The sequence below is a fragment of the Cottoperca gobio genome, chromosome 6 (genome assembly GCF_900634415.1).
Source record: "Cottoperca gobio chromosome 6, fCotGob3.1, whole genome shotgun sequence".
NCBI lineage: Eukaryota > Metazoa > Chordata > Actinopteri > Perciformes > Bovichtidae > Cottoperca > Cottoperca gobio.
This window is the reverse complement of record NC_041360.1, coordinates 11,181,493-11,197,985: the sequence shown is the minus strand read 5'-3', so window position 1 is coordinate 11,197,985 and position 16,493 is coordinate 11,181,493. Positions and strand designations below refer to the sequence as shown.

The following is a 16,493-nucleotide window of genomic DNA, read 5'->3' as shown; positions in this document are numbered from 1 at the left end:
ATGAAAATAGTGTGAAATAATAATAAATTGAGATGGAATGCAAAAATGCTTAAAGGATGAAGTTGTGGTTAGTGCTTGTATGCTGTTGTCATGTTGATGTCAGAAGTGTATCAGAAGAATACAGAGCAGGTATGATGTCAGCTGTCTCAGCCTCTCATATCCAAGTTCCTGTACTCTGGGAACAACAGAGTCTCTGTCAGGAGTTCTGACTAACATCAACCCTTTGACAATTTCTCTCTTGTCTCTCACGTTAAAAGCTACAGTAAACCAGTATAGCCTCCATAGTGAGTGTACCAGTAGTCTAGGGAAGGATTGTCTGCAACCCACCAACAGAGATGCCACAATCACACACAGTGCTTATTGTTATCCATGCTCTTACACTGAATGCCATCTACACCCGGTAACTCAGCATCTATTATTTTGCCTGCTGGTAATTATCCCAAATTGCTAAGCTTTGTTGTTTCTCATTAAATTTCAAAGTGATTATCCTGAATCCTGTGGTTTATTTATAAAGCAGATACGCCTTTAATGTTTTCATCATAAACAGTAAAATAACTTTTGATTTACCTTCCATCGTGCCATGCTGTTAGTCATCTAATACCAGTTTCTTTTTCTACTCTTCTTTCTTTCAAATGCACCTTAATTTGCATCTTTGGCAACTATACTATAGTTATTTTAATCACTCATTCAGTTTCCTGAATTACTTAAACAGATTATCACAGTCAAATATCAGCTGTGACACACTGGAACGGGGGTGCGAGGTGTTTGAAGTGTGTGAACACATTCCCCCACTGCACCAAATTGTGTGTGGGTGCGTGTAAAGAGAAATTTGTGATCAAATATCTCTAAAATTTGTGTCTAATAAATATATTTTCATGACGATGTATCACAGGTTAGTAATGTGAGTGAGTGTTATTTGCCTTCCAGGACTTAATATCTACTTCCTTAATGAGTTTTGACTTTGCATTTTTTAAAGCCTAATTACATTCATAATCGTTTTTTTTTTGTATTTTCCGAATCAGTATTTGCACTTGAATCTTAAGTGAAGTACATTTTTTGTAATAGCGATAATCTAACCTCTCTTAAAAGCTATATTCTTCTCACATTAGAATTGACTAAAACTGTGGGGTCTTTGGCTCAGTTGCTCATTTAGCATTCTAGTCATGGACATACTGTAACTGCACATGGTTAACACCACAAATAAAGTAACTACATAGCAGGTGATGAATCCCCTACACACTAACACACAGATTGACAAAATACCCTTCCAGAAAATAGTTTCCATTTGGCTGTTAGAGGCAGAAGAGGGCTAAACAACGGCACAGGCCTGAATGGAGCCCGTAGTATTCAGGGTTTACTGTCTTTTTTCATGCATGACTGACTTTTTCTCCATCTCTGCCCATTAAGGCCTTGCTTGCTCTGATGCTCTGTGCTTATGCTGCCATGCCTATGTGTCTGTCTGTCTGTAGGGTGTTTTTAATTAATGCAGACCAGGTTTTTGCACGAGTGCTTATTTATACTGGATGCTTCAGTGAGCAGAAGGAACAGGATGGAGAATCTTTTCCTCTCTCTGGGAAGCTCTTTCTCCCTATCTCTCTCTCTCCCCCTCTCTCACTCTCTGCCACATACACACAATGAAAGACACAGCCAAATCAGCCCCCCCCTCCCCCTTTTCCTCAGAGCCTGCTTGTGTAGCCAGCCCATTAAGAGTGGTGTGTAATTGAAAAATAAGTTTCTTTCCTGAACCTGAAAAAAGCAGTTTTTTGTTCGCAGCTAGGCCATATCGATTCATTTATCCTCCAAGACAAGCAGACCTTGCCCTCCATATTTGCATTGACACTACGAGGCTGCAATGTATCTTGACTTGCCCTTTTCAGACTGTTCTAGACGGTATGGTGAATGTTTGGGTGCAAAACGAGGAGGTTAAATGATGGTGATGGTGATGTGGGATTATTTTCCTCTAGAGAAGAACTCCCATCTATAAACATTTTATTGTGATATTGACATATTGATAGTGACAGGCTTTGTATTACTTTCACTTCTACTGTAGTTTACAAAGTATACAAAGGCAGCTCAAGACATTTTCTGGAGTTGTTTCAATCCAAGGCTCAGCCTTTCACCCAGGGCTAATCAATGCAGGTCAGATATATAACCCTGCTGAGGAAGATGGGGTTAAAGCAGTAACAGCCAAGCCAAGAGTCATCTCAGATATATATATATATATATATATATATATATATATATATATATATATATATATATCTGAGATGAGATATAGATTTATATCACTGACCTTTCATGTGCAGAGCACGGGGAATAGAACTCGCTTAGGGCAGCTATTACTAGGAATCTGAGGGTAGAAAATGATGTTACTGTCCACCTCTCTGTTTTGTTTTATTACTCCTCTACCTTTTTATTCCATACGTGTTTTATGTGACTCCTTGTCCAGCTGTTGTATTAACTCCACGTAGCACAAAATTAGCTGTCCAGTGTTTGGGCGGCATGCTGACATTTGGTATAAAAATATTCATGTGGGTGGCTGGACCGTAGGCTGCCTTGAGCGGTCCATGTTTGCATCAGAGAATTGCTTAGGGTGCACTGAAGTCTCCAAGCTATCATTTCCAGAATCATTATGTGCGAAGTGTACTCCTGGAAAATCATGGAATAACAGTTGGAAGCTTGCCAGTTATGCATCGGCTTGATTTTTGCTCATTCAAATGGGCAACAGTGGTCAAAGATATTGAATAATTAACAACCTTTTTAAGAGATTGTGGGTACACAGATCTTTCCAATTCCAATCACGCAAAAAAACAAAAGTGATAATCATTTACTCAAGGACTAGACTTATCTCCAGCATTTTTATTTTATGATTGTATTTTGTTGTGGGATGTGTTAGAATGTCTTGCTTTAACATAGAAATGCTTGTTTTGATTTAAGGTTCCCCGAGGAGTTATTTGTTTCAGTGTTACTCACTTGATAAAATGTTGTACTGTTTCCTCGTAAAGCATAACAAACATTGCTCTACAGCACTACTAGTGGTCACAAGCTGCACAGGATTCATCAATTAGTTTAGCTTTGCATTACTTCTCTAGCATGTTTGACCTTCACTGTGCAGAATAATATAGGTGCAACGTTTGACACTAGAAGGTTGTTTCCACATTTTGCTGAGGGAGGAAAGTTTCGCCGTCCTCACCCTAAATCTAATAACACACAAGCAGGATTTTGTAGTTTGAGAGCTGATCATGGTCCAATATGCAACTTACAGAAGTGTTATGTGTACATAGGCTGAGAATGGACTTTTCAGTGAAGTAGTAGAAAAGCTTTTTGCAATAAAGACATATTTGCATAGCATAGATATTACATAGAACATAGTGCCCTTATGTTCTGAATATAATCCAACACAGTCATATTGCATTACACTTATGCCTCAACATGAGACGAGGACATATTGCATTAGGGGTGACTTTGCCTCTAGAAACTATTGCAAAAAATATTACAAATGTGATTTCAGTATTCTTCAGAACCACTGGGAAATAAGACTTATGTTTATGCTGGCAGTTAATTTTTGTTTCAAATGATAATTGAGGTAAGAGAGGTGCACTCTATATACTGTGAGCTGTAGGGAACCAGCAACGGCAGCTGAGCAAAACAGATAGAGAGAGAAGAATTCACCCAGTGAACTAGTGAAACTTCTTGGAAGTAGCACATTACCTCACCAAGGAGGTGTGCAGCTCGGTGTGTCTGTCTGATTGTCTGTTTGTGGGCCTGCTTTTCAACAACTCCTTGGTGGAAGGGTGTAGCAGGGGACAAGGAAGAACTCATAACATTTTGAAGCGGCTCTGAATCAAAGGGAAGATATACAAATGATCTTTCACGTCCGTTAACATCTGTGTGTGGGCATTTTTAATGCATTAATATGGTGTCAAAATGTTCAGAAACATTTGTTCCCGTTTTAGTAAATTCACATGAATGCCCACTCAAGTTGGAAAAAGCTGTCCATGTTTTTTTTTTTTTTACAAAACATCTTCTTTGTAGCGTCCATGTTGTTTTCACATTACAACTCAAACTCATCAACACACCGGAGTCAGAAGAACTACTTCCCAACTCGGGGGAAATGGGACCATTCGAGGAGCATGTGAATGCACAATTGTACTTGGCGGAGGTCCGTGCTCTCTGAGGGCCATTATAGTTATAAAAGTATCCAACTAATGCAGGAAAGATTCTACACTCTGTGGTTTAACAGTCTAAATAGGGCCTTAGTGGACACAGGCATGGTGGAGGGTGGATATGTGAGGGAGGCAGAGGACAGGTGTGGAGAGGCAAGGATAGTATAGTCAATATTTACCCAGAGTAATTGGTCTACACTTCCCCCGGCAAGATACATAGACGTCCAGCGTCATCCCTGCCTTATCTCCTTCAGTTCTCCCTCACACACCCTCTGTGTGGCCACAGTGGCACACAACAGTTTTGTGCAGCTGTGCAAAATCCCCCAAGATATTGTCAACATAATAGTTAAAAGCATATATGAATGAGTGAGTCACTGTGCATGGACACTGTCATGTCCATTAACGGTCTCCAGGTAACCTTGGTAGCATTGCAGTGCCCGTGGAGAACAGTAGTGCGTTATTGTTACTGTTACCAAGCTCATAGAGTAGTCGGTAATGAGCTGTGCAGCCACACTTACTGTGGTAATGAGCTGGGCATGTTTGTTACCTCAGTAAACTGCTGTACTCTAGCGATAGAATGATGGGGTATAGCAATAAGTTGTGTTCGAGCCTGCCAAAAGAGGAGCTCACCACCTGGAGGCACGAAGCGTTGCAAAGGTTTTGCTATTGGCGATGTCAGAGACTCACAGGAAAAGATGAGCTGTCATCCTTCTTTATCCACTCTTTTTGGACGTCTCTCAGACACACACAACACACTGTGTCCTCTCTCTGTGCTCTCTCTCTCGTTCTCTCTCATGCGCTCAAAGCAACTCTCCAATTAACCTGATGCCTCTCGAACTGCCAGCTCTTTGAAGTCATTTTACATGGCTCCCTCCTACGCTTGTTCTGTTTGGGTCTGAATGGACATTTAAAAAGTTTTTGTTTAGTTGGTATATCTACATTAGCATTGATTGAGTGGCCCCAATCACATTTATGTGTGGGTTTGTTATCTCTCATTGAGGCTGCTATAGCATTTGAGGCAAATTCACTAAAGAATTACGAGGCTTTTGCAGCCGCTAAATGTGCAAAGAATAGGACAAAAGGAAAGTGTGTAATTCTCAAAGCACCCACAAAGGGAGATGTGCACCTTCTAACTGTTCTGCCAACCAAATAGCTCCTGTGCTATTTGCACATATTTAAATGAAATAATATGTATCATTCAGCGCAAATATGGCTCCTTTCTATGCAAATGAGCCTCATTGCAAAAACAGTCCAATTCAGAAAGATCAGCGGTAATAGCCACACGCAGTAACAGTGTAATTATTAGCGTCTTCAGATAGGTGGTGGGAACTGTAATGCACTGACTGATTTTAAATCCCAAATGCGGTTTCTCTCGTTCTTGTCGGTCAGGATATGTAGCTCGTTGTCTAAAATGTAAATGTTTTCTTTCTCTCTGCCATTGTTCTGCTCACTGTGCTCTTGGTGCAAAGGCAACATTTATACTTTGCCACATGATTAGTTGCAATCTGACACAAAAAAAGTCAAATTGCATTTAGCTGCAAAACTGTATGTGTGTGTTTGAAATATCTTTTGTGAATCGGACCTTGAGACGGGGCCGTTAGCGGTTAAAAGTGATGCGCAATTCACTTATTATTATTATTATTATTATTAGTAGTAGTAGTAGTCGGTATTTTTAATATGAACTCAAAGAAAATATGCAAATGATCTTTTTCATCAGAAGCAAATGTTTCTTTGTTCCTTCGCTCTGAACAGAAGGCGAATGTTCATGTTGTGCCTGCATGCCCTAATCCTTATATATGCCTGTCCTAGATTCTTATCAATTTAAGATACTCTCTAGAAATAAAAAAATATCAAACAATTCACACTTGTCACTCTCAAAAATAGCTTTATATACAATTATTTTGAATATAACATTACATCAATGATGTAAACCAAGTCAGATAAAGTAACAAGAGTGTACTTTTGGATTTGTGATAAACTTCTGACGTTACTGTGTCGTCGTTCCTCTGCCTCTATTTCTCTCTGAAAGTGTGAAGAAAGAAGAAAGGAACACACAAGGATGGGAGGGGAAGTGCCAGGGGAGATGGTAGCTTTCGCACATACCTGAATGGCTGTTTGTATATCTAAGAGGCTCACCTTGGCAAATTGCTGTCTACAAGAAATGGCCTCTGCAACACCATTGGGATTAGTGTTATTCTATTTACTGAAATATTATACCACACAGCTGACACTAAGAAGCAGGCACAAACAGTCTACTATTTGTTTTATTTTTATGAAGGTAGTAATCACTAACAATTTGCATTGCATGTATTCATCGGCAGTTGCGTTTGGCGGATCCTCCCACCAATGAGAAATAAAAATTGGAATGCTTTCAAGTCCTCATAAATTACAAGAGCCTTTTCTCTTCATCACTCACTTCCCCTTCTGTTTATTGCAAGAGACAAAAGAGCGGTTTGCATCATCCCCACAGAGGATCAGAAGGGTCGTGCTGTCTCATGTAAGAGAGGATCTTTACATAGTTTCCACAACCTGCACAAGAGCAGCAGGAGAAGGGTGATGTAAGAACAGATGATTTCTATGTGTCAGTTACTCAGCTATACTCTGGGAACTGGCTACATCTAGTGAATATGAGCTAACTGCAAACCTGTGAGCTCTGGTTATTAATTCACAAACTCTCAAAGGTCAAAGCTTCCTATTTGTACCGTAGTACAATGGATCCCTCAGTAATGAATACTGCCTCGTCGAGAATTGAATGATTAAAAAGAGAAAACAAACGCTGCACTAAGTGAATGCATTTATCTGATTTATTTTTGAAATATTGGAAGAACCGAAGCAGCATCTTCTCTTTAAACACTTTAGTCGAATATATTTATTGCCTATGCATCCCTGTGAAAAATGTTTAAATGGTCAGTTGGTAATGACTATATGGATGTAACTGCTCAGTGTAGCACCTTTTTATCATGTGCACACCACTGCTCTTCACAATGGAGACGTGTAAGAAAGAGAGATATGATGAAGTGTAACCCAATCACTCAATTTACTGGTTAACCACACGGTCACATAAGGCTTAAAGGCCCACACCTCTCAGCTGCAGGTACTGTACACCTCCTGCGTGTAATGAAGTGGCCTGTACCAGCTGAACCCAGTTTCAACACTGCAGCATGAAAGTGACCCCCCCCCCCCCCCCCCCCCCCCCCGGTCTCTTTGGAACTCCTTATTACCACCCTATAGTTTTGTTTACGAGCTAAACTCTTCACCGCATAGTGTCAAACCTCAGCCAAAAGGCCATGTTTCACATTCCATCCCATTATACCGCAGCTGCACTGCGTCAACTGCCCCGAACAAGCTCAGGGCACATGCTTTCTGCTGATTGTGTTTATTTCTGCTTGGTGTGTGCGTGTATCTGTGCATCTATGTCCAAAACATAAATATGTGCTTTGTTTGTATGTGAGTGTTCTTTGGTGTTTGTTCCCTTATCTGCACAATTATGATAGTGCCCAGCTCTAAACTTGACGCTTACGCCCACAGTGCTGTAAACACTGAAACAAACTGCTCTGCTTTTGTATTCATGAGATTGTCCTCTGTTTATTTGCCCTCAGATTGATATAGCTTTTTAAAGAGAGCCATTGCCCTCATTATTCTTTTCTATCCTTCAAAAATGGAGATAATAACGGTCTACCATGTTGACTATGTTGATGGATATCGCTGCAATGCAATATCCCGCCACCTGTTTAATTTCTTCATGGAGTGAGATTGTAATATCCCTTTCTTGTTGTCCTCTCTCTTTCTCTTCCTGTGTCATTCTATCTCTTTACAAACCAGAGAGCCAGCAGCTCCCAGGGAATAACTTCACCACAGAGTGCAACATCCCTGGAATCTTCATGTGCGGGGATGGGAAGTGTGTCCCAGGCGGGTGGCAGTGCGACGGATTGCCCGACTGCTTTGACAAGAGCGACGAGAGAGGCTGTCGTAAGTTCAGTTTAGACTCTATTATACGATTCCTTTTTTTCAGCCCTTAGCTGTGCCTTAATGCAATGAAGCCAGATAGCCTATTTAGCGTAACGTCATGTCTTCTCAACTCCTGAACTCTCTCTCTCTCTCTCTCTCTCTCTCTCTCTCTCTCTCTCTCTCTCTCTCTCTCTCTCTCTCTCTCTCTATCTCTATCTCTCTCTCTATCCAGCATTCTCCCATCCCGAACACATAGAGCCATAAGGGCCATTTAAACCAAATTCTCTGCCAACTTAAATGAACTTCCTTCTTCAATCACTCCCTCTCCCCCACAGCGAGCACCCCTCCTCCTCCCTGACAAACCCACGGCCCCAGTTTAGCACCAGGGCAAGACTTAATACCATCAAAGCAAAGGCCGATTACTTGTGCGCGCAGGAATAGTAGCGCATGCATAATTCTACTGTAAGGCTACAGTAATAGTTCAGATTTGATACTCACTTTTCGTTGGCTTTGATCTTTCTTGTCTGCTGCTCCTCCTCTTCCCCATCCCGCCGCAGCCAGAGCTCCACACAAAGATGGGATTGCTGATGAAGATTGACTTTGAGGCCCCGCCACACTGAATGGAAACCCCAATCTCTCGATATTTTCATCTCTTTAACTGCCTCACACTACCGTTTTCACTCCTCTATCTCATCTGATGATTTTTGGCTTTTGGCTTGTAATTTGCTTCACAGACGCTTGTTTCCAATTATAAAAGCATAACCATATTCCTGCAGATATTTCTTTTTCACCCAGCTAAATCCCTGCCAAAAAAAAAAATCCCATATGTTTTCTCCTCCACTCTGTCACCGCTCTCATTTTCTTCTTTTCTTCTCCTCTCCTCCCCTCGCAGTCACTTCTCTCACTGTTCTCTCTTGTTGGCAGCTCAGGGAACAGGCACACTGCTTTCGACAAAGTTGTGTCCCATGACATGCACACAGACGCACACAGCCCACATATGTAGCTAAACTTTGTAGTATTCTTTTTAGTTTTTAATGCCATGGTCGTTTTATGTTATATATATATACATAGGAACATTCACGAGATGACCTAGACTATATCCTTTAGTTCACCTTTACTACTGACGTCCTTGTAACTTAAAAGAAAGTCTTACACTACTTAGATGGATGAATTCTGTGCCCCAGATTCTCATCACTCAATGGCCTTAAACTGTCAGACCTGCAAACATAATATTATGATGCATTGAGACAGAATTAGATACATTAATTGCTCCTGTTTCATCTAATCATGCAGTTCCCGCATCAGTTTGTTACGTTCCAAATCCACTTCAAGTACTTTTCCTTTGAACCTACGGACAGCCAAGACTTTTTTGTCTGTGTCTGACACTACATGCTTTAACGCTACAGATAAAAGTTATCAGAAAGCATCAGACTCAGCCTGCCTCTCCGGTTATCAGAGGACTATTTGTGTTTGTTGTCAACGTCTACATTATCTGCTCTGGCATAAGTGGGCCTTATTATACTCAAATAACTGGCTAGTTGTCAGTCGATATCTCCGGCGACTGCTTTACAAAAAATCCCCAGGACAATCCTCTGGCTCCACTAGGAGCTCTGCAAGGACAGACAGACAGCTCGAGCAAGAGGGAGATGACGGAGTCACGGAAGGAGAGGAGGTAGAAAGGACTGACTCATTAAGGTTGCTACAGCAGAAGTCTGGATGTCTATTATCTGAGGAGAACACAATGCCTGGAAGCTTTGAGACCGCAGTACTGGATTCTCTGCAAGTACAATCATAATTAGACACCCCTCTCTAAGAAAACACACACTCATGGTCGTATATATACATATTTAACAGAGGGAGATGATACATGAAAGACTTGATAGAGATCTTGTTCTCCGTCTGTCATTGAGCTGCGTGTGTTTCAATGCAGACTCCTCAGAAGATAGTAGAAATGACTTTTCTAACGCTGACTTTTCGCTCTCTTATATAACCAAGTAGGAAATAACACAGTGTATCTGCTGATGTGTGGCCACTGTCCTTTGATATCACATCATTACTATGGAGGCAGAGCAGTGTTGACCACCACAGGATATTAAATGTGTAATATGTCCTCTGTCGAGAGGTTTCTAAGAAGATGTATTTTTATCAATGTGGATGTTTGTAACACACTAACTTTATGTATGTGCGAACCTACACATTTCTCTGGTACATGTTTTGCTCCAGGACCAGTCTCTATTCTTACCACATACAGTTGCACCAGAAGACAGCTGAAGTTAGCGAGTAGATCCCCTCTAAGCCCACGCTGTTTAGCTAGCAGATTGTGCTGATGTGGGCGCCTCTGATCCAAGGAATACTTCTGCAGAGCCTGAGGTTAAGGTCATACTGTATGTTCTGACATATCCCTGGTGTCTCATTAATGAGATTTTTGTTATTGTTTGTAGCTAACAGGGAACAAATCCATTTGGACTTGCAAATTCCTTAGCGGAGCATGGAAAGATTGTCTTTTGTACTTGTATGAAATGTTTAAAAATTTGAACAGTGAGAAAGTGCTTCCCAAGACTGAACCACCCACACATGAACTTGCGGTGGTACTGACATTTTTTTTTACTGGCAGAAATAAACTTCTTTCCGCCTTTTTTGTTGACCTGACTATATTTTTATTCCAGTGGTATCAGTGGGGGAGGAAGTTCAGAATACATTCAAGTAAACCTGGTCTGCAGTGGCTTGCCTCTGTTATTTATTTATGTATTCATTGTAGATGAGTCCCAGTCTGCTACGCCTCATAGGCGGAGAATGGTCTCGAATGGTCAGGGGAATGTTTATTCACCTAGAAAAGACCGGCTTATCATTTCCTCCCAAGCCCCGCTGCTCCTCTCTTGTTTGTTTGTTCTTCCGGTCGCCTCTAGCACAAGGGTCAACTTAAGTCATGTAAATACTTTCTGCTGGCTCTTAAATAACAGTCTGAGCTGAGAGAAGAGACGCAATATCTCCAGCCAGAGTCTTATTGCATTAAAGATGCAGCTTATTGTATTACTGTCCTGCTGTGCGAAGCCAGTACCTCCCTATAGATCGTTTTAATCAAGTCCAATTCTTTTTGTGCGTAACCTCTGCTTTGAACCACATAACTGAATTTTAGATTCAAACATATCAGTAGTTGTTACAGAATCTCCCTTATTAAGCATCTGCTCTACGTGGGTGTGCTTGTATGTATATGTGTTGGCAGGACTGAGGGGTTTTCAAGCAATGATTCAGAGCTAGGCTGCTGACTAATTCCTCACACAAAGAGGTCAAAAGTACCACCCTGCTCTCTGGTGTCCATAACGACAGCCTGCGAGAGTGTCAGACGAAATGGATCCTGACAGAATAGAGGAGGAGGAGAGCTGACTGAGCTTACTGGGCCTCAGAGCCAGGATTAGCCTCTTTGCCCTTGTCTGGACAGGGTATGAGCAGGCGAGTGAGGAGAGATGCGTACATTGGCCGAAAGGGTGAGTGGACATGATGTATAAAGCAAGAAATGGGCATTCAAAGACAGGGGGACGGAAATGCACTTGGAAGAGAGAGAAAATACAGAGAAGCACATTTCAAAGAAATGACTAAACTAGTGGTCCAGCGGCCTGAAGCCGTGGCCTCGCTGTGTGGAGGAATTCATGGATTTAGAATTCTACACTTACAAACTTCTGTGCGAGTTCAGCTGTTCTGCATTTAACGAGACGGGCCAACAGCAGAGCCAGAGGCTCTTAAAGAATAAAGATCAGTGCACATCAACCGCACTGAAGGGAGACTCATCTCAACATATTCGGCTCCAAATGAAGTTTTACGTCAATATGTATTTGATGCAGGACTGATGTCTGTTTCCAGTCACAACCCGGATGTTGCTATTTGATCCCTCCTTTCCTTTAGAGCAATGGTTCCCAACCAGGTGGTCGAGACCCCCTAAAGCAGACCTGGTCAAACTCAAGGATAATATGAATATTGTCCAATATGTCTATATGTCTATTCTGTTCCATAAAGGTTGACCCGGTTTTTAATGTTGGCCCTCTCTGTAATTGAGTTTGACACCCCTGAAAGAGGTCTCAAGATATATCTGAGGGGTCACATGATGTTCTTTTATGACTTCTTTCTAAGGAATCTATGCTTTAAATAAACACTGTATTACTTTTCAAATAAGATGTTGAATTCATAATAAATACAATGAACCTTTTTTCCATTCAATACTCTCTGAGGTTTTTGCTGCAACAGCCTTATTTGATCTGGTATAACCGGCAGCTAATGGTAGCCAATGTTAGCATAATTCAGATGACTGTCGCTGACTTGATGACTCCTCTTTACTTGAGCTTTTAGCATCAACCATTATTCTTTAATTGGTCACATTGGTGCTGTTCAGCAACAGTTATATAGTCTGACTTTACACAAAACAATTTGTGAAGTGTAAGTCACCAAACATAGACATATTAAACCTGTGACCTGTGACCTGTGCCACTAAGCAAACATAGTTAATGCAATAAGATATGCTGCAACCTGATCTATTTGTACATTATTTGAAAAGCATTGGCCAGTAGCAACTCTCACTCGTGGCCCGCTTCATTCAATCACTAGAAGACACACGGGAAAGACAGCAAATTGGAGGCCCACACAAGAGGGTTGATGTTTAGTCCGTTAAAAGTATTTTTATACTTCATAACAATGAGGGATACAACAATTTGGAGTGTTCATTATCTGATGCACTGTTTATTGATCCTGTTAGCTCTTCACAACATTTAGGAGCAAAATGAATTCAGTTCAGTGGATTACTGGAATATTATCACATTATTGCTTTCTGCAGTCGTACCACAGCCAAAGCCTGGAGCAACATCAATGGTGCTCTTTGTTTTTTTGTTTACTGACCTCCACAACGTGCTCATGAGATATCGAGTTCAAAAGAGCCGCTAAGTGCTTATCAACGACAAAGTTCTCAAAGACAGCAGGGGTGGAAATAACTAAAAAGTCTCCTGAGACAGATTGGTTATGATTTAGATATCAAGGCTCACACTCACGTGTAGGGAAGGGATTGCTAAGATTAGGAGTGTGTGTGCTTATGTGATAAGAACAGTGACCAATGCACTGAATGGGAACACAAAGAGCCATATATACACTTGACAGATGTGTTGTTTGCTGTCTTGTGGTCACACTCCGCTTCATTGTGCATAGCATAGGTGTTCTTTGCTCTGACAGTGTGTTTGTATTTGTGTCTCTGTGTGGGTGTGTACATTTGGGAGGACACGGTGGAAGAAAAAATCAGGTGGGATTGGAGGAGTTTGGGGAACTTAAACTGGAACATATCTTGGTTTGCGTGTGTTGTTTTAGCCCAGCTCAGAAACAACACACTCAAGAGAGCAAAAAGAAAAGAGAAGAGAAGAAAATGAGGAGAATATGGAGCACTTATAGCAGAATGGCTGACTGATCAATGAGCTGCTGTAATTAATAGCAAGGAACAGGGTTTGAAATATTGACTACGGTCTTACATACAGTTTCTATCTCTGATTCTGTCTCCTGCTGTCTTTTTTCCTCTCTTTTAGATTGAATCATATTCTCGTCCAATCGATAGTCACAAATTAATCAAAATGATTGTTTCGAAATCTTCTAAAGAATGAGAAATGCGGCCTTGTCATTTTACAATACAATGTTGGGAGCTACCAGTTCAAACAAGGGGATTTCAGCAGCATGTTGCTCTATGTGATGAATATTGCAGCAGGGCTATTATCTGGCAGATCACTCACTGCTTTCTCACTATATGGCCTTGCTTCCCTCCCCTTTTATCGGGAGTTGTTGAAATATTACTGATATTCTGCACATGCGCCCGCTGTATGGTATACGAGCCGCACTTGCTTCCTCATCTAGCATGAAGTTTGATGGCTTTGCAGAACGCCAGTGGCCCGTAAAAGCTGGGCCCTTGAGATGAAGGCAGCTCTATAATGTTGCAATGCCTCTTCCTGCACACCGAAAGGTGATTGTATTGTACAACTAGCGTGCAGGGCTTAGACCAGGGGTGTCAAACTCATTTTAGTTCAGGGGCCACATTCAGCACAATTTGATCTCAAGTGGGCTGGACCAGTAAAATCAGAGCATAATAACCTATACATAACCACAACTCCAAATTTCCCCCTTCGTTTTAGTGTAAAAAAAGTACAAGTACATTCTAAAATTTTCAAATGTAATCTTTTTACAAAACATTATGAACAACCTGAAATTTCTTAAGAAAAAAAGGTGCAATTTCAACAATATTATTAGTTTATCATTTATACATGTGCATTACAACTCACTGAGCACAGTGTATCTATAAAGGCTTTTACTTTATGATCAAAGCAACTCATTTCTACACTTTGCAAAGTCATCCCTCGGGCCGGATTGGACCCTCTGGCGGGCCGGTTTTGGCCCCCGGGCTGCATGTTTGACACCCCTGGCTTAGACAGTGAAATGTACGAAATGATTACTTTGATCCCCAAGCCCTCTAGACTGAAACTACCCTTGCCCTTCTTGCTTACAGCCTGGCTCCATTACCTATTGATTTCCTCCCCTAAGAAATGCTCAACAAGGTCAGAGAAACCTTTGAAGTCCTCAGATGTCTCCACTCTTGCGTGGCCTCTATCCACTTCCACTCACTCGACCTGCGCTGTTTTCTTTCTTGTTAGTCTCTTTCTCAAGTCTTTCTCCCCACTCTGTCAATCATGCATGCCCATCACGACCAAGCCTACCTGTGCCGAACAAGTTATTCTGTTCTTTGGGGAATTGAGGAGAGGTAGGGGGGAGAGCTGTGGAGAAGGGCAGAGAGGTGCATATTTGGGGAAGAGCCAAGCACACTATCTGCAATTGGAGTTATGCTGTCAGATTCAGCCTGACATGAATGCAAAAGCCACAGGGAATATAAAGACGTGGAAGAGAAGACAAACAATAGTATTTGGTTTCAACTCATTTTTGGTTATTAAATGAATTTCTCTTAAACCCAAAATATGCCACGATGCTACACTCCCTGGCCTGGATTTGAATTTTGTTTTTCCTTTAGAAAGAATCATTTGTTGTTTTGTTATTCTTATTCGATGAAAATAATAAAGTTTGTTTGGAGTAAGTACAGTACAATATTCTAAATTAAAAAAAAATGTAGGCAGATGTCAAAACAGATACCGTAGTGGAGTGTGTGTGCTTGTCATTGTTCAGGAGACAGTAAAACAGAGAGAGGGCATATTTACGGTAAGTGTGTGTCTGTTTGTGCCTTTGTTTCTATGTCCCTCCAACTGTGCGTTGCGGTGTGATCCAACCATTTTTTTCTGTGATAGTCTTACCTCAAAGAATCGAGCTTGACTGCTAACCTCATTCGTTTTCATTTGTGCTGCTCAGCTGAACAGTGGAACTAAGTTTGGAAGCCACCCAACACCCTGCCTGCTTTTCGTAAACAACTTCTACAAAGGCTCAGAGAAGAGAGAGAAAAGTTGACAAACCTAGAAACAGAATGATGACTGAAGGGATGAGATAAGGCAGTGTCGAGTAAATGTTGAAATTAATCAGCGTTGCCTACATTTGAATGCCCAGACTTGGAATAAAACAGGACACCTTCACAGGAAACATAATAAGTTTATGTTTTTACCATTTCTTCCACTCTCAACTTGCTCATTCTAATTCATTTTTCCTCTTCTATCTCTGAAAACTGCTCAGTTCAGGCTATAAAGGGCCACACATCCACAGAATACAGCTAAGCACATTAGCTATATCCCTCCAACCAGCGCTGCTTCTCCCACCCACGACTCTCCCCTCATGAGCTTGCCCTTCATGTGACTTTTTAACTAATTTGGAACACAAACGCTGGGTCAGATGAATCCTGGTAATGAGGATTCGGATGAGGGAGGGAGTGAATAAGGAATCTCAGAGCAATAACAGAGCTGTCCTTCCAGCCAAGCCTGCCAAGCAAATGAAAAAGAAGACGTCAGAAGGCTATATGTCCGTGCACAGAAGAAGTTGTATTTTCTATTATGTAGTAATAGAAGCAGAATCATAGGTATCTGAAATAAATAGAAATGTAGAGTATAGTTATTACATGATATTGCCTTTAGTTGTGGCCAGATGAATGTCAATGTACCCATCCACCGCATGCGTTTGTCTCTTTTCTTTTATGTGTTGCTACAGCTCGAAGCTATGTCTGCTTTTCTCCCCGGACTCTAATGAATGTGATATACCTTGCACAATGAGCTTTGGGTGGTTTGTGCCTCTGCTGTCCAGGTAAACAAAGGCTTCCCAGACTATAGACACAGATCGGGCTGTATCCCAGCTTCCTCCTGCGTTCAGCGGATTACATTTCATCCTGGAGACGGGCGCTCCAAACCCTCGTGGTTGTTATGCCTTGCCCTCCCC

At 41.4% G+C, this 16,493-nt stretch overlaps 1 protein-coding gene across 1 annotated transcript in view; it reads left to right on the top strand.

Annotated features, from left to right (window-relative positions):
• Positions 1–16,493, top strand: part of ldlrad3 (low density lipoprotein receptor class A domain containing 3) — a 78,213-nt gene that overhangs the window by 19,791 nt on the left and 41,929 nt on the right. Inside the window, exon 3 of the mRNA XM_029434652.1 lies at positions 7,989–8,135. Coding sequence (XP_029290512.1) covers positions 7,989–8,135 — 147 coding nt within the window. The remainder of the gene's footprint in view (positions 1–7,988; positions 8,136–16,493) is intronic.